Below are 19,028 nucleotides of genomic sequence, written 5' to 3' on the forward strand. Positions count from 1 at the left end.
TGGTTTCTGTAGAAAAGGAGGAAGTTTATCAATAGCTGGTTCCGGAAGTGCAATAAACCACAAAATGACTAAGAAATGTACTACTTCTACAGAGCTTATTTTGAAACACAGTTTGGAGCTATATGATTTGAATGCTTTGAATTAATGCTTATAAGTAAACATTTGAGACTCTCTAGTAATGTGATCATTTCATCGAAATGTTTAGGATGGAGCCCTGAAGAGATAATCATTCATTCAAAGGCAAAGCTGCCAGTTGGGTTATTACCCCCTTGCAAGCTTTCTTTTAGTAAGAAGTGCATGTAAGTGTTTGCTTGTGTGACCTTAGGCAAGTCACTGCACTTCTGAGTCACCATTTCCTCTGGAGGAATTTTTCCCTTTTCAGATTATTGTGAGGATTAAATAAAATAGCATAACACATATAAATGCCTCACACATGGTAGGGAACCAGTAACTGTTAACATTACTTCTTCATATGTAATGTAGGCAAAGCCCAATAAAAGTATAATTAAATTTCTTAACCATATACTTTACTAAATGATTTTTTGAGTTCAAGTCTATAGCTATTTATTTGATTACCCACAATGTAGGTACATCTCAATGGGAAATAAAATAAGTTGGGAATCACTTTAAAAAATTTTAAAGAATTATTTATTTTATTCATTATTACTATTATTTTAATTTGACCAGAAAGAAAGAGAGAGAAAAGGAATGTGAGAAAGCAAGCGGTCAGGTCCAGGACTCGAACCACAGTAAACCATGTGGGAGTCCAGCACCTCAACCACCACACCACCTGCTGGCCCCAGGAATCATTTTTTAAATAAGCAGTTAATTCAGCAAAGTGTATTGAAAAGGGAGAGTCCATCAGAATACAGATTTTTTTTTTTTTGCGCACATCACCTTTTAGCTTCTTTTCTCATGTGAAGAGTGGAGATCATAATTCCTAATTTATGGATTTCTTATGGGATAAAATTAAAAGTGCCTCTGCATTATAACAGATACAGTAAGCATTGATCCTGTTCTGCTCTCCTCTGGTCATTGCTGAGGAACACAGTTTACTATGATCTAGTTCTTAACTTCAGGGTATTAAAAACTTGGTAAAGATTAGTTTTTGTTTAAAGGAACCCTACCAAGATGCAGAGTATAATCAGAATGTTGTAAAGCTTTTGGGACCAGCAATTAGCATAATGGCTATGTCGCTGGGCTCCCACATAGTCGACCGCGGTTCGATTCTCGGACCCGGTGGCTTAAACTCACGCTGGGCACGTGTGTGTGCGTGCCCAAGATCCCAAGAGGAGAATGGAGGAGAAGGGATTGCGGCGTGACCATCCCCCCTGGGGGGTGATTTCTCGCTTTCTGTCTCTATGTCTTTCTCTGTCTGGCGAGTGCACGCGTCCTATAGCAAAAACCTCTCCAAAAAGAAAAAAAAAGAATGTTGTAAAGCTTTTGATTCACTGTTTAAAATCTGTGAATTAAGCTGATAAACCATAATAACCAGGGATAGAAAAAGGTAAAAAATGAAATGATTCTATTCAGAAATAACTTAAATTTCAAACTCAGTGATACCTTACCATCTTTAAAAATCTGTTAAAGGGGCCAGCAGATGGTATAGCAGTTACATCACTGAACTCCCATGTGGCTGACTCATTTCAAGTCTTAGACCCGGTAGCTTGAAAATCATGCCGGGCACGTGTGTGTGTGTGTGCCCAAGATCCCAGGAGAAGAATAGCAGAGAACGGATTGCAGTGTGGCCATTGCGCCCTGTGGGATGATTTCTCACTTTCCCTCTCACTTTCTCTGTATTTCTGTCTCTCCAGTGAGTGGATGGGCCCTAGGGCAAAAATCTCTCCAAACAAACAAACAAACAAACAAAAACCCAGAGAAATCTGGAAAGGAACAAACAATTCTGGTTGTTCATGAACTGTCATTGGGTGGTATCATTCTCAGGGTGTATATTTAATAGTTAAGATAGTGAGAGATGAATTTAAATACTCCTATACTAAAAGCTTTCTGTTAGGCAAGAAAATGTTTGACTAGTATGATGAATATAGAAGTAGTTTCTTAGTTAATATCCTGTTTTTACAAAGATAAATTTTTTTTTGAGAAGTTTTTCACTATAGGGCGTGTACGCTCGCCAGAGAGAGACAGAGAGACAGAAAGCGAGAAATCACCCCCCAGAGGGGATGGTCACGCCACAGTCCCTTCGCCATTCTCCTCTCGGGATCTTGGGCAGACACGCACACGCGCCTGGCGTGGGTTTTAAGCCACCTGGTGGGGGACGCGAACCGCGGTCGACTACGTGGGAGTCCAGCGACATAGCCATTACGCTAACTGCTGGTTCCCAAGATAAATTTTTTTTAATGCCAGAGAGCATGTGTTTTCACTTGAAAGACATACGGGGGTGAGGGGAGTACCCTCTGGGGACCACAACCCTTTTCCCCCCAATTTTCCATCCTGCCAGGATCCTGGGCACCTGCCTGGCATGTCTTCCAAGCTGATAGGACCAGCACTTGAGCCTTGGCTAGTCATGTGGAATCTGGGTTCCTTTGAGCTGTGCTTAACTGTTGCACTATGGGACCAGCCTCTAAAATGTGCTTTAATTTCCTCTGTGATACTTGATTCAATAAGTGCTTTGGTTTATCACTGTATATTTTGGTGCACACTTTCAACTTTTAAATTGGTACAGAATCGGAGCTCTGGGGCTGGACGGGTGATACGTTGGTTAAGATGATTGGAGCCCACATGGTTGAATGTGTGGTTCAAGGCCTAGACCTGGAGTCTTGGAAATACACCAGGTGTATGTGTATACATGCCCAAAATCCTGAGAGGGAATAGAAAACAAGGGATTATGGCCTGGCCAACTCCCCCAGGGGGTGATTTCTTACCTTCCCTCTTTCTCTCTGTCTCTCATGTCGCACACGCCCTATATCAAAAGAGAAGGAGAAGAAGGAAAAGAATGGGCGCTCTGCCTAGTTCCATTTCTAATCTGGGCCATTTATCCTTCGAAAGATAATCTGATGTCCCTGAAATTGGCATGAGTATGCTCATGCTTTCCTTTTTCCTTTTGTTTTAAATTAAGTTTTATTTTATTTATTACTATTATTTTTTAGTTTGACCAGAGAGAGAGAAGAAAAATAAGAAAGCAAGCCACCAGTTCTGGGACTTGAAATGCAGTCGCCCATGTGGGAGTCTAGCACCTTAACCATCATGCCATCTATGGGCCCCACGTTTTACTTTTGACATACAGCTTTATTTGAAATAATATTGTTATGATTTATTGTTTAGAGAATGGATTTTTTTAACAAATTGTTAATAAAATTGCTGCTTCTCTCTCTCAACTTATTTTAAGATATAACCTAGAGGTTTGGAGCTGTAAAACTTGTAATAAGTGAATTTAATGACCAAAAGCCAGATCCTCTGGGAGTTATGAAAAAATCAGCAATGCCTAGAGCTCATCCCATTCCAACTGAATCAAAAGGAGGGCACAGGAACTAGGCATTAATGTTTTTAAAAAGATTCTCGACTTGGGACCTGCAGATGGTGTAATGGTTACATTCTACTATCACATGGTTGACCATGCAGGCTTGAAACTCATACTGGGCACGTGTGTGTGCATGCTCAAGATCCCAAGAGGAGAATGGAGGAGGAGGGATTGTGGCATGGCCATCCCCCCCAGTGGTGATTTCTTGATTTCTGTCTCTCTGTCTTTCTAGTGTGCACACATGGCCTATAGCAAAATCTCTCTCAAAAAAAAAAAATCATCTTAGGTTATTGTTATACACAACCAGGGTGAGAGTCACAGACCTAAAAAAGGAGAGTAAGATTGTCATTATACTTGGAAAAAATACATAAAACATCTCTTTTTTTTTGAGTGTGTGTGTGTGTGTATGTGTGTTTTGCTATAGGATGCATGCGCTCACCAAAGAGAAAGAGACAGAAAGCGAGAAATCACCCTCCAGTGGGGGCTGGGGGGATGGCCATGCAAAAAAAAGGGATGGGCATGCCACAATCCCTTCTCCTCCATTCTCCTCTTGGGATTCTGGGCATGCATGCACATGCACCTGGCGTGAGTTTAAACCACGGGGTCCAGGACTCGAACCACGGTCGACTACATGGGAGTCCAGCGATGTAGCCATTATGCCATCTGCTGGTCCCGCCATCTTTTCTTAAATGGTTAGCGTATGGGAACCAGCAGTTAGCATAATGGCTATGTCGCTGGACTCCCACGTAGTCGACCACGGTTCGCGTCCTGGACCCGGTGGTTTAAAACTCACGCCAGGCACGTGTGCATGTGTGCCCAAGATCCCAAGAGGAGAATGGAGGAGAAGGGATTGCGGCGTGACCATCCCCTCTTGGGGGTGATTTCTCGCTTTCTGTCTCTATGTCTCTCTCTCTCTGGCTGGCGAGCACACACGCCCTATAGCAAAAACCTCTAAAAAAAAAAAAAAAAGCTTAGCATAGTTCCCAAGATAAATGCTCAGTAAGGGAAGATTCTTTTAAATGTGACTTGGTCCTTAATTAGTATGCCCTGCCTCAGTTTCAGTAGATATTTGGAAAGTCTCTCAAACCAATTTTTGTAATATATTTATTAAAGATGGAGCTCTTGACTTTAATGTATGTCATTATCGAATATAGTTATTTCACTTGAACTCAGTTTTTTAAAAGGCTAAACAGTTACTTCAGGTATCCTGTTTCCCAAACTTGAAAAAACATGCAGGTACGTACACATACACACCCCACACACACACGCACCACACACCTTTCCTTTGCTCGTGTTACACTGGATAGTAAAAAATGAAATTGGCCATTTATTAGGGTACTTGGCATCCTTGAAGTCCAAGAAATAGCCAGCATTTCAGTATTTGTTACTAATGCTCCAGGAAGCAGTATTTATAGGAAAGATGAATGTTACTTTTAAAAAGTAAAGCATACTTACATTCACACTTAACCTTCTGGTGTGGTTATGAATCTCTGGTTTTTGTGCTATATTTATTATTGTTTTTTATGTGTTCTAAGATAAAGTAAATGCAAATATACATAGTCATATTTTTAGTCTAACAAATTTTAATATATTATACAAAATTAAATGTTTTTATATAATATTTACAGTGGAAAAACATTTTTTTATGTATGCCATATGTAAAGATGAACGCATGTAGCCTAAAATTAGCTGTGTTGATTTATGAGCTGGTATGGGTTCTGTCACATCCAACAAAGTTCCTTTAAATTATATCATTCCGCTCTGCACATTAGGACTTTTAACTTCTAAGGACACACTGAGACTCTTCAAAATTTAATTACATTCAGGCAAAAGTCATCCTAAGTACTTGCTGAATAGGAACTATTTCTTTAATTATCCCTTACTATCTCTGTTAGTCAGTTTCTTCATCTTATTTTTAAATCCTTCTCCAAGGGGGGAAGGTGCATGGTGGTTTTATTATTTGTTTTTAAAATATTCAGTGTCAAAACAGAAATACACAGTTTGAGTAAGCAGGCATACACCTCCGCTTTTCCCTTGCTTGATTCTAGATTTCAAGGCCTACCATACTGAATTTTAGATCATCAGGTCAGAACGGACATTTTTACTCCATAACCTTTCTCATTGCCATTTTGCATGTTGATTCACTAAAGCATCTGCTAGTTAGTAAGTTTTTCAGTTCCTTCTTCATCTTTTCTTTCCCTTGTCGCTGTAAGCACTCCAGATTGCATCATTAGGTTGGGCCCTGTAAGCTGTTTTGCTCTTTTCCAAGTGTCTGATTCAGCAGGCCATAGACCACTGCTTGCCAGAAAATCGCCATTGCTTCTAGGCTGACGCTTGCCTACTTGTTTTGATCGTCTGAGAGATGAGACTTTGTTTGCCAGAACCACAGTTGACAGAAATAGAAGGGTACAGATAAGAAAAAGCACTGCAATTATAATTAAGCAAATCAGCATAGCCATGTTGTTTTCCTCGCACACATCCTTTTTGAAAATTTCACCATGACTTTTGCTTGAGTTTTCAATGTTCTGTACTGCTGGAGAATTGTTCCTGACCACAAACGGTGTGTAAAGCTCCTTCTCAAATGTAGGAGTTAAAGGTATGATGTGAGATGATAATGCTATGCCAGGCATGTTTGTAGAATTATCTCTGTAGTCACTTCCAGGAGTTACAGTATTTGTGTTAATGTTTTCATCTTGGTTTCTGCCCGTCTTGTTTTGAGTAACTGAATCCCAGGCAGTAGTGTTGTTAACCCATAGATGGGTATAGTTGGCTTTTGTCCCAGAAGACAAAGAAAAAACTGTTGTCATCAGAAAGACAAGATGCAGGTAATGCTCTATGTATTCCATGTCCGTGAGTATACTGGTAATCTGTTGGAATAGCAAAATAAATGGTTAATTTGTGAGAGAATATGGGAAATTATAGTTAAAAGACAGTTGAACTGTTTCAGTAAACCACAAGTTCATGGCTAACATTTGAATGTTTTCTATTATTCTTATGCGACTATACTTTTATCTATTAGAAGTTAGCATTACAAATAACTGTTCATGATTTTAAAATAAATACCATAGCTTTATATAGTTTTCTCCCTATTAAGCATGCTGGATTTCAGCTTTGAATCAGATACTTCTGCTTTTACTTTTTGATTCCTCTTTTAAAAAAGAAAAAGAAAAAAAAGCCACTTCTTGCAGAAATTCCCCACCCTCTAACTTGTCACCTTGTTAATAAGAGAAAAAAAAAATGTAGTCTTGAATGGTTTGCTTACTATATGAAAAGAAAATGTAAATTGCTTTATTTGGGTGGGAAGGGGGAAAAGTCTGGTAGCAACCCAAGGGAAATGAACTTCAAATGGGAATACAAGGTGTTCATTCTTCTTCTTGGGTGTTTATCGTGAAGCTTAAAATAAAACTGGTACTTGGAAATGTATTTCCAGTATTTGTAGAAGCAATTTTATGGTAGTATTTTTTTTTTTTTAATCGCTGCTTCTCCTGACTTACTGTGATTTTCCGGAAGCAAAGATATATTCGTTTTCTCAATGACAAAATATGGCATAACAAAGGAAAAGAAGCAGATTTCTTCTCAACAATCTCAAAAGCTCAACTTAAAGTTATTGGTTCTTTTTCATCATCATTTATGCCTGTTTTCTTTTTTTCTAATTTTAAATTCTAAACTCTAAAAAAAAATTTTTACAATAAAATAAAAAGAACAAGCATCAATATTTGGGGGGATTTAGAATGAAGTGGCAGATCATAAGCACTTCAACATATCATTGAAAAAGTTGAGATTCCATTTGGCTCTGAACTTTCTGGAAGCCAGTACAGAGAGGGGACAAGTTCTGTTCTTAATTCTTATTATCTGCTATGTGATTCAAGATTTAAGTAGAACTGGTACTGCTAATTTGGCTAATATTATTGAGGTATCTCTTTTATAATAATATGCCAATTTGTCCAGAGCTTTTTGTAAGAGCATTTTATCGTCAGCATTTGCAAAGCAAAAACTAGATTGTTCTGGTGAGATTTACCAAGTGAAATTACCTGGTTAAGGACCTGTATTTGATGTTCTTCTCAAGCTTGAATGTACCTGGGAATCTTTTTTGATGCAGATTTTTATTCAGCTGGTCTAGGGTAGGGCCTGAGAGTCTATATTTTTAACCCACTCCCAAGACACATGCCATTGCTAGTCATGCTTTCAAGTATCAAGATTTGATAAGAAATCCTTGTTATACGTCATTGGATAACATTTGTATAGAATTGAAATACAGAAATTAAGAATAGTATGATATGTTGAGTTATCCAGACAAAAGTAGCATATAATAAACAATGCTAACTGGAAATTAACTTCTGAAGTAATATTAATAGTAGAGAGGGAAAAAAGTTTCATTAAGTGTTTTAGGATTAAGATTACTTTTTGGATTATGACCTTTATTAGACAATAAAGCTACAGTGCACTGACTTAGTTTTTCAACTTCAGTTTTTAAGTTGAACAGCCTAAACGTTTGGATACTTTATGATTCTTTCACAAAAACAAATACTGAAAATTGGGCTAGCAAACAATCTCCGTCCTCTAGACTGAGCCTCTGCATTAGATGATGAAATGATTTAAAGTGGGTTATTCTTGTCACATAGGTTAATTGACAATGTAGTATACATCATGGCATTCATACACGTTTTCCCAGTGCTTACCACGAGACAGATAATAGGCCCGCTGTTGATTGTCTTCAGCCAGATGTGCTGCCATGCCCAAATAAACAAACTGGTAACAAAACGAGACTTTCTGTAGCTCTTATAAATGCCGGAAAATTGAGGACTATTTCTGTATTGCTAATTTATGCTGTGGAGGCCAAATTACATTATCAAGAGTTTTCTTTACCTCAGGTCATTTTGGATAAAATTTTATAATGCCTGACTAAGGATTAGTAATGAGAATCTTGTAAAACTTTTGTATTTGCAGTATAAGTAAAACTTTCCAATTTATTGTGGAGTCTAAACTCAGATCCTCCCTGGTCTTAATTTAAAGTTCCATGTCGATGGCAAATCTTTCTATTTCCAACTTAAATTGTACATAGTAACACAGGGGAAAAAAAAAAACCTCTAGCATACATTTTTAGTCACTCATGATTCTACTTTGTTAGTGAGATTCTTACACACTCCTTCAAAGCACCAAAGCACTTCCTCAAATACTAATCAGTACAAAGTTAGCATTGAAAACGCATAAGAAAAGCCATATATTTGACCTACCTTACAAATGCGTGCTGAAAAATCTGATTACAGTGTGAATTTAATAAACCACTTCTTTTTCTTCTTTTCTAATTTAAAGCAAAATAGAGGCAAAGACTATGAACCTTAAATTAAATCTGAATTAAAAAAAAAAAGGATATGTAGAGCTCGCTTTCCACTCTTAAAACCAAACCACAGATGACACATTTCCTTTTTGCTGCAGCTAAAGCACATGTCACAAGGGGAAAAAAAAGAAAAAACTCCAACTTGTCTTGTTGGCCACTGGCATGACAGGAGGCTTTGTAGACCAAATCCCCGCCTCCAGAGCAGGGAGGGTTTTCCACTTAATGCCTTTTGACCTTAGGCTCATTATTATATATCTGCTCTATGCTTTTGAATGCTATATTAGTGTAATGCAAAAGAGGTTTTAAAATGGCATCTTCCCTGTGGCATTAAAATCTTCTGTGAACATTTTATTTGTATACCACAGACTAATTGAAAATCTAAGTTTGGAGTCCTTAGGATATTATTGGTCAGATAATAGAAACTGATACAGATAACTGACAAGTGAGATTGTGGAACTGCAACAATGCTTTGAGAAGATGTCTAATAAGATTGGCATGAAGATGTCTAATAACATGGGATGAAAATTACTGTTGTGTGGTGTGGTATATACTCACGCACCTCACATATCCTGTCATCACCTCAAATGTCAACATGTCGACACTGGACTTCATTTTTCCTCCAAAAGCGTCTGCAGCTCATGACCCTCCTTGCTTCTGTTCATGGTAGCAACATTCCATATAAACTTAGAGGTCTGGTGTACAGCTGGTCCTTTTAATTCAAGTTCTCTCTTCTAGCCCTCCTCAGTCTTTAGACCACAGTGGTTCTTCCTTCGTATTCTTAGATTGACCTTTGTCTTTCCTGTTTTTACTGTCACTGCATTATTTTAGGTCTTTATTAGGCCATATCTAGAATACTGCAGTAACTCTTTTGCTAGCCCCAATTCCCTTATATATCTTTTTTTTTTTTTTGGAGAGATTTTTGCTATAGGGCGCGTGTACTCGCCAGACAGACAGAGAGAGACATAGAGACAGAAAGCGAGAAATCACCCCCCAGGGGGGATGGTCACGCCGCAATCCCTTCTCCTCCATTCTCCTCTCGGGATCTTGGGCACGCACACACACGCGCCCGGCGTGAGTCTCAAGCCACCGGGTCCAGGACGCGAACCACGATCGACTACGTGGGAGTCCAGCGACATAGCCATTACGCTAACTGCTGGTTCCCTCCCTTATATATCTTATATATACCATTTTTGGGGGAGAAGGGGAGGCTATAACACCTCTTTCTTTAAAAATTAAATGTTGAGTAAATTGCTATAATGTGTAGCAGTGATTTAGAAGACCCATAAAGATCAGATGAGAGAATTGTTTAAAAACCGTGGAAATCTGTGACTAGCAGTTAGCATAATGGCTATGTCGCTGAACTCCCATATAGTCAACCACCGTTCGAGCTCCGAACTGGTGGCTTAAGTTCACGCTGGGGGCGTGTGCTTGCATGCCCAAGATCCTGAGAGGAGAATGGAGGAGAAGGGATTGCAGCATGGCCATCCCTCTTGGGGGGGGGGGTGATTTCTCGCTTTTTGTCTCTCTGTTTCTCTCTCTCTTTCTGGTGAGCACACACACCCTATAGTGAAAACCTCTCAAAAAAAAAAAAAAAGTGAAAATCGCCAGATTCTACTATATAAATTCATATTTTAGTGGGCTTGAGCTAGGACCAGGAAACCACATTTTTATCAAGCACCACTTGATTCTAATGCTGGTAGTTTTCATACTCTGAGAAATCCCATACTCCCTGGGAGAGAACCTAAGCTCTTTAGTTGAACAGTTATGGCACCTTCGTAATTTGGCTATCCTGCATCTTCCCAGCTTTCTCTCAGAACTTCCCTATGAATTTTCGTTTCAGCCACATAGCTGACTGTTTCCTCAGCATAACTGGTTTCCTGTTTCTTTTCCATTTTACCTCCTCCATGAGTCCTGCCCACTCCCTCTTGTTGAGTTCTCAACTCCTCCTACCCAGTTCACCCACTTTCATCTTCTGTATAGCTTCCACTGACTACACGATTTGTGTCTGTCTCTCCTTCTTTTAAACATAACAATATTTTTTTCTATAGGTCCTTGAATAAATGATTATGCACTACCTCATATCTTTTCATTTTTCTTAAAATACTTCTGTTTTTAAAAGTTTGTTTACTGGGACCAGCAGATGGCATAATGACTATGTTGCTGGACACCCACATAGTCAACTGTGGTTCAAGTCCTAGACGTGGCGGCTTAAAACTCAGGCCGGGCACATGTGCATTCGTGCCTGCCAAAATCCTGAGAGGAGAATGGAGAAGGCATTACGGTGTGGCCATCTCTTTAGCGGGTGATTTCTTGCTTTCTATCTCTGTCTCTCTGGCAAGCGCACATGCCCTATAGCAAGAATTTCTCTTAAAAAAAAAAAAAAGAAAAGAAGAAAAAGGTTGTTTACTTATTTCATGAGAATGAGAGACAGAGAAAAGACAAGCATTCTCAACAGGGTCTCAGAGTGTGATCTGCCCTCCTCCAACTCCAGCCTTTTCAGCCAGTCAGTATCATGGGCTCGCGGGTACCCAGTACAGGCTGACCTGGGAACTGAGCTCCAGTCTTCCATATGACTTCCAGCATTGCCAAGTGTTGCACCATTAGGGTTGGGCCTTTCTTTTGTTTTAAAACTGTTTAACTTACCATAATTTAATCTTATGTTTTTCCGAACAGGTGAAAATGCTGTATTTATCTTAGCCTATTTAGTAATACTATTACCAGAGTCATCAAGAACAGAAACATTAGACCTAACTTATTAATAAATAGGTTGTTTTGATTTGAAATTCCAGTACCTGTTCTTCAGGGCTTTCTGATGTTCCCAACTATGGCTACTCATATTGACTATCAATTTTTGGATTTAAGCAAGATGTGACTTGATAGGACTTAATCCAGAATTGGGGACCAGCCCTATGACCTGGTGGTTAAGGGGGCTAAATCCATTATGGCCAGTCTTGTGGTCTGAACCCTAAACCAACAGCTTAAAAAACATACCAGACACTTGTGCATGTCCAGAATCCCTATGGGATGGAAAAGTGGAGGAGAAGGGGAGGAGTATTTTTACTAGGCTGGTCCTATAGCACAGTACATAGGAAGCTGTATCCCACATGACCCACCACAACTTGAAACCCAACCCCAGAGACTCAGAAAACATGTTGGACATGTGTGCATGTGTGCCTCAGATCCCAAAAGAATGGAGAAACAGGAAAAAGGACTAGGGCATGAGCCGCATTGTGGTCTCTCTCTCACTCTTTAGCTTATATGCTGTCTAGCAGTAGGAAAAATAAGCAAGTGGTATATTGGCTTATGCAACTGAATAGCCTAGGGGTAAATTTGACCTCCTGAAGGACTTACCTAGGACTGAGATAATATTGCCAGGGTCCCAGTTTCTACATTTCTCCACTTTTCTATTTAGTTTTTAGTCAGGATTTTCCTTTATACTCTAAGGTATAAGCTAGCAGCTCCCGGGTCTGTGTATTCCCATGTTTATAAAAATCAGGAAAGGGGCCAGCAGGTGCAGTGGTAGTTAAGGCTCTGGCCAACCACAGTTTGAGTCCTGGACCTGGTAGCTTGAAAATCATGCTAGGCACATGTGTGTGCATCCAAAATCCCGAAAGGAGGATGGAGGAGAAGGGATTGTGGGGCAGCCAACACCCATAGGGGGTGATATCTCTCTCCTCCTCCTCTCTCTCTCTCTCTCTCTTTGTCTCTCTTCTCTCTCTCTCTCTCCCCCCGCACTCCAGCGAGCACATAATCCCTATGGTAAAATTTAAAATAAATAAATAAATAAAACTTTAAAAAACAGAACTATCAGGAGAGAACTCTCATATGACAGTGTAAGCTAAAATCACTGATTTGGACCTGTTTGGCCCAGATTGGTCTGACTTGAGTCTTGTGTTCATTGGTGAACCACTCGCTGGTCAAATGAAGTATATGAATTGGCTAATGCCATTCCAGTTCACTCCAGAGTTCTAAGTGGGTCATTCCCACTCACTCACCAGTTTAGGACACCAAGAGACAAACCAACCAGTGCCCACTATTGTACTCCTTTCTTGACTGATGGACAAAATTTTGATTATTGATGCTCAAAATTTTTGAATTGGAGATTTGTTTCTTCTCTTTTACTTTAGGCTTATTTCTCAGTGACTGAAGAACTATTAATTCAGACTCCAAGTAATTGTATTATATTATTGTTTTCTGTAGGATGCTAATCAAAAATTAAGAAATAAAATAGTTTAGTGGCATCTGTATATTTATTCATAATTTTGTTAACAATCCGTGTCCTTTTTTGTCATTTTCTGTAGGTTCAAAACTGGTCAAATCAATGGAGATCTGCTAATATACCATGTCTTGCTGACTTTAAAGCCATATTATGCAAAGCCATACGAAATTGTAGTGGACCTTACCCATACTGGGCCTAGCAATCGCTTCAAAACAGACTTTCTGTCCAAGTGGTTTGTTGTTTTTCCTGGCTTTGCTTATGACAACGTCTCTGCAGTCTATATCTATAACTGTAACTCCTGGGTCAGGGAATACACCAAGTACCACGAGCGGCTGCTGACTGGCCTCAAAGGTAGCAAAAGGCTTGTTTTCATAGACTGCCCTGGGAAACTGGCAGAGCACGTAGAGCATGAGCAGCAGAAACTGCCCGCCGCCACCCTGGCTTTAGAAGAGGACCTGAAGGTGTTCCACAACGCCCTCAAGCTAGCTCACAAAGACACCAAAGTTTTTATTAAAGTAAGTTTCAGTCCATGTTGTGTAAATGATACGTTGCCCTTCATTTTTTTTTAGAATTATTTTATTTAACTTTATTTATTATTTACTTTAAAAAACAGAACTATCAGGAGAGAACTCTCATATGACAGTGTAAGCTAAAATCACTGATTTGGACCTGTTTGGCCCAGATTGGTCTGACTTGAGTCTTGTGTTCATTGGTGAACCACTCGCTGGTCAAATGAAGTATATGAATTGGCTAATGCCATTCCAGTTCACTCCAGAGTTCTAAGTGGGTCATTCCCACTCACTCACCAGTTTAGGACACCAAGAGACAAACCAACCAGTGCCCACTATTGTACTCCTTTCTTGACTGATGGACAAAATTTTGATTATTGATGCTCAAAATTTTTGAATTGGAGATTTGTTTCTTCTCTTTTACTTTAGGCTTATTTCTCAGTGACTGAAGAACTATTAATTCAGACTCCAAGTAATTGTATTATATTATTGTTTTCTGTAGGATGCTAATCAAAAATTAAGAAATAAAATAGTTTAGTGGCATCTGTATATTTATTCATAATTTTGTTAACAATCCGTGTCCTTTTTTGTCATTTTCTGTAGGTTCAAAACTGGTCAAATCAATGGAGATCTGCTAATATACCATGTCTTGCTGACTTTAAAGCCATATTATGCAAAGCCATACGAAATTGTAGTGGACCTTACCCATACTGGGCCTAGCAATCGCTTCAAAACAGACTTTCTGTCCAAGTGGTTTGTTGTTTTTCCTGGCTTTGCTTATGACAACGTCTCTGCAGTCTATATCTATAACTGTAACTCCTGGGTCAGGGAATACACCAAGTACCACGAGCGGCTGCTGACTGGCCTCAAAGGTAGCAAAAGGCTTGTTTTCATAGACTGCCCTGGGAAACTGGCAGAGCACGTAGAGCATGAGCAGCAGAAACTGCCCGCCGCCACCCTGGCTTTAGAAGAGGACCTGAAGGTGTTCCACAACGCCCTCAAGCTAGCTCACAAAGACACCAAAGTTTTTATTAAAGTAAGTTTCAGTCCATGTTGTGTAAATGATACGTTGCCCTTCATTTTTTTTTAGAATTATTTTATTTAACTTTATTTATTATTTTAATTTGACCAGAAATGGGCAGTGAAAGAGAGGGAAAGCAAACTTATAGGTCTGGGACTCAAACTGCAGTTGACCCTGTGGGAGTTCAGCACCCTTAACCACCACACCACCTGCTGGCCCCTCATTGCCTCTCTTGACCAACCAGTCTATAACCTGGCCTCCCTGGGCATCCCCATAGTCGTGTATGAAATGAAGTCCAGATGTAGGAAGACCAAGTTTTCTGTCTTCATGGAGACCCTGCAGGAGCTATAAGAGGTGTACACTAATTATATTCTTTTAAGTCATCGAGAAAGTCATGATATATTTTTCTATGCAAAAATGCATCATGACTTTTTCAACTACCCAACAGGTTAGGTTACAGGCAGAGAGTTTTGTAGAGTAGGCTGTTTGCTCTATGTTAGTCAGATAATAGGAATGTGTGGAAAGTGGAAATTATTTAGTGAGGGTTCTGATTACTACATGCTTTCTTCTGACTGGGGAACACTAACCTTCAGAATAAAATAGCACTTGTCTATAGTATTCTTAACTTTTTTTTTTTTTTTTGAGAGGTTTTTGCTATAGGGCGCGTGTGCTCGCCAGACAGACAGAGAGACAGAAAATGAGAAGTCACCCCCACCAGGGGGAATGGCCACACCGCAATCCCTTCTCCTCCTTTCTCCTCTCAGGATCTTGGGCATGCATGCACATGCACCCGGTGTAAGTTTTAAGCCACCGGGTCCAGGACGCGAACCGCGGTTGACTACGTGGGAGTTCAGTGACATAGCCATTACGCTAACTGCTGGTCCCTGGATTCTTAACCTTTTTGAAAAGCAAAATTAATCTTCTTTTTCTGATGTTTTCAGTTTCTTTCAAGAGAATTTCTTATAATAATTATCGGACCCATTTTAATTTAGAATGTGGTAATTGCCCCTGAAAAAGCAAAAATGGTGTTTTGTTTGTTTGATTGACTGGTTGGTTTTTGGAGCCTCTTTGAATTCTGTTTGATGGAATTTAATTCTTTTCTATTTCACTCCTTCACCACAACTTTCCAGGTTGGTTCTACTGCCGTTCAAGTAACCTCAGCAGAGCGAACAAAAGTCCTGGGGCAATCAGTCTTTTTAAATGATATTTATTATGCCTCGGAAATTGAAGAGATCTGCCTAGTGGATGAGAACCAGTTCACCTTAACCATTGCAAACCAGGGCACACCACTCACCTTCATGCACCAGGAGTGTGAAGCCATTGTTCAGTCTATCATTCACATCCGGACCCGCTGGGAGCTGTCACAGCCTGACTCTATCCCCCAGCACACCAAGATTCGGCCAAAAGATGTCCCTGGGACTCTGCTCAACATTGCATTACTTAATTTAGGCAGTTCAGACCCTAGTTTACGGTAGGTTTTTAAAAAGCTTATTCAACTTCTTTCAGAATTTGTAACTTTTTAAAAGAGGCCACTTAATAAGTCTCAAAAGCAGCTCTGAACTTTAATACTGTGAATTAGAAGTTATGCTGTATGTTGGTTAGCCAGTGTGACGTCATCAAGTTGTGGGCATTCACAGGAACTGCGGAATTCTGAGTAGGGTGATTCACATTAAAGCAATATATATTTTTTCTCCAGGAAACTTCTAAAACAGACAACATAGCAGATTTATTTTTCCCAAAGAAAATGTTCTTTTTTTTTTTGAAGAGGTTTTTGCTATAGGGCGTGTGCACTCGCCAGACAGACAGAGAGAGACAGAGAGATAGAAAGCGAGAAATCACCCCCCCCCAGGGGGGATGACCACGCCGCAATCCTTTCTCCTCCATTCTCCTCTCGGGATCTTGGGCACGCACGCACGCACACACGCCTGGCGTGAGTTTAAGCCACCGGGTCCGGGACTCGAACCACGGTCGACTACGTAGGAGTCCAGCGACATAGCCATTACGCTAACTGCTGGTCCCAGAAAATGTTCTTTTAAAAAAAAAAGTCTGTTCCTAAATTAAGTTTGTCTTCCTCTGAGTTCTCTTATTAGGTTTTCCCATGTTCATGAATAAATCACTATTAAGTTTCCTAATAGTCAAATCAAATTATCATTGTTTGACAGAGGAAGGCCTAATATTCAATAATTTAAACAGTAATATTATTACTTTCCATCTGTATTACTTAAACAGAATTCTTGAAAGAACTATAAATGTAACTGCCATCTAATTGGTCCTGTTCAGTCTTAATCATTTGGACATGAATGGGGAAGAGCATGGCCTGTAGAATCTGTAAGATTCGGTCTAATCTAAACCTGCTGCTTCCTAGCTTTGTGTGACTGTGGGCGGGGTAGTGAAGTTGTCTGACTCTAGATTCCTCATTTGTACCACAACAGGTAACGATGCCTTCCTCACACGTCTACAAAGGTTTAATAAATAATGTGTGTTGTAGTACAGTGCCTGGCACATAGTCGTGATTTGTAAATAGTGTTTTCTCTCCTCATCCCTTTTCCTTGTTACCAAGGTCTCTGCACTCCTCTCTTTGCTCTCTCTACTTTTCATGTTAAAGTGATTCCTTGTCTCATGTACTTTGGGACTGTCAAGATATTGATAGTTAAAATTTTCAGCTCCAGGAAACCTTCCCTATAGTGTAACATGGGCCTTTTATAATAGGACTCTAGATTCTCCTTTACTTACTTAAGAGGTCAAGATTTCTTTACCTGGGTAGGCCTCATAGGGTTCATGAACCCCTAAAAGTTGTACACAAAATTTCATGTATGCCAAGCTTTCATTTTCTCAGAGGGGTCTGTGACACCTATCCCCCTGGTTGAGGAAGCCTAGTTCTAAGTATTGAAATATACAAGAGTTACTGTCAAAACATAACTTAGAATCCCTGCAAGTTGTAAAAGATACTTAAACTTAGGAGCAATACCATTGATATTCTCATTTTAGGAAAATGGAACTACAAACCTACCTTTTAGTTTCTACTTTAAAGTTCTTCATGAAGAAGGATAACAACCTTCTAGTAATTATTAGTTTTAATAAATCCATACTTTCCCCTGGTGAAATAAAGCAACTTGACAGCTTCTGATTTTCCCCAAAGCATGTCATCACAGAGAAAAAAACTTTTAGGCAGACTTAATTTCTGTGGCTTTTTCTCCCCCGCATGATTGTTGTATAAATATATTAGCATGCTGAAAGTTCAGAAGTAAGGAAAATTTGAGATTTACTGAGCAATCAAACTGCTGGGTTGTTGGAAGAGTCATGCCTTATTTTTCAATGTTTTTGTATGCAAAAACGTGTCATGATTTTTCCAATAGTCCAGTATTTTTTTTTTTTTACTGGATGGAGGAGAAAAAATAAAACTTAAAAATTAAGTCTGAGTTTTTAAAGCTGTCTCTTTGATTGTTTAAATATATTTTCAGACATACATTTACAGTGAAATTTGGTTTGGATAGAACCTGGATGTTACAGTTTTTGTTTTCAGTAGTTATATATGACGGTATGAAGTCGTGGAAGAAAACAGGGGGGGAACTTAACTGTAAGTTCATTTTGTTTTTGACTTCCAATGTGTAAAATATCTAGAAACAAATTCAGTAAATGTTAATTAAAGATGTTAACATTCTCATTTGAAAAGGGACCATCTCATTTCTCTTCTTGAGGTCCCCAGGCATACCTGGGTCTAGTAGGACAGAGAATAATAATTTGAGTTTTGTCTTCACCTAAAAGCATGATATGCCTTATTTGGATTTTGTTTCTATTGATCCACTGTAGGACTCCAAACCACCCATATTTTTCTGTTCCAGTGTCTTTTAGGAAGGTCTGTTCCTCCCACCCCTTTAAAAAAAGAAGGAAAAAACCCTTAAGTTTTCAAGGGGTATTTGGGTTTACCATAGAATTATAATATTTTATCTCAAATTGAATATAAAAATTATTTAATCACACTTTTAATAGAATTATAATTTTATATTATGAAGAAATTTTGGAATTATAAGAAAAAATAAATTTTAAAACTTAATTTGTGTTTCCTCCTAGGTCAGCTGCCTATAATCTTCTGTGTGCCTTAACTTGTACCTTTAATTTAAAAATCGAGGGCCAGTTACTAGAGACATCAGGTTTGTGTATCCCAGCCAACAACACCCTCTTCATTGTCTCAATTAGTAAGACCCTGGCAGCCAATGAGCCACACCTCACATTGGAATTTTTGGAAGAGTGTATTTCTGGATTTAGCAAATCTAGTAAGTATTGACAGCTTTCTTTAATATTAACAATGACTAAAAAATATTCACAAAAAACCCTTTCATTTCAGAATCTGCCAGTGAAGTCTTTTACTTATTTTTACTTTTTTACAAACTCTTCTAATTTTTCATCTGTGGTATCCTGTAACCAAAGGAACTTCTGGAATGACACATTGAGAAATCCACCAA

The 19,028-nt window shown here is 39.1% G+C and overlaps 2 protein-coding genes across 2 annotated transcripts in view; one reads left to right on the forward strand and one right to left on the reverse strand.

The window, feature by feature from the left end:
* Positions 1-5,022: 5,022 nt before the first annotated feature.
* On the reverse strand, positions 5,023-8,941 carry EVI2A (ecotropic viral integration site 2A). The gene is made up of 2 exons (XM_006154355.3): positions 8,713-8,941; positions 5,023-6,345 (listed from the first exon to the last, which is right to left on the reverse strand). Exon 2 carries the CDS (start codon positions 6,322-6,324, stop codon positions 5,635-5,637), a length of 690 nt encoding a protein of 229 aa, XP_006154417.1. The 5' UTR covers positions 6,325-6,345; positions 8,713-8,941; the 3' UTR covers positions 5,023-5,634.
* A 2,387-nt stretch (positions 8,942-11,328) lies between these two features.
* The window catches only part of NF1 (neurofibromin 1), a 64,188-nt gene continuing 56,488 nt past the window's right edge, over positions 11,329-19,028 (forward strand). Inside the window, exons 1-5 of the mRNA XM_006154373.3 lie at positions 11,329-11,340; positions 13,179-13,516; positions 14,148-14,580; positions 15,696-16,036; positions 18,637-18,839. Of these exons, the coding sequence (XP_006154435.1) occupies positions 11,329-11,340; positions 13,179-13,516; positions 14,148-14,580; positions 15,696-16,036; positions 18,637-18,839 (1,327 nt within the window). The remainder of the gene's footprint in view (positions 11,341-13,178; positions 13,517-14,147; positions 14,581-15,695; positions 16,037-18,636; positions 18,840-19,028) is intronic.

Source organism: Tupaia chinensis, unplaced genomic scaffold, assembly GCF_000334495.1.
Source record: "Tupaia chinensis unplaced genomic scaffold, TupChi_1.0 Scaffold000407_1, whole genome shotgun sequence".
In the NCBI taxonomy this organism is placed as follows: Eukaryota; Metazoa; Chordata; class Mammalia; order Scandentia; family Tupaiidae; genus Tupaia; species Tupaia belangeri.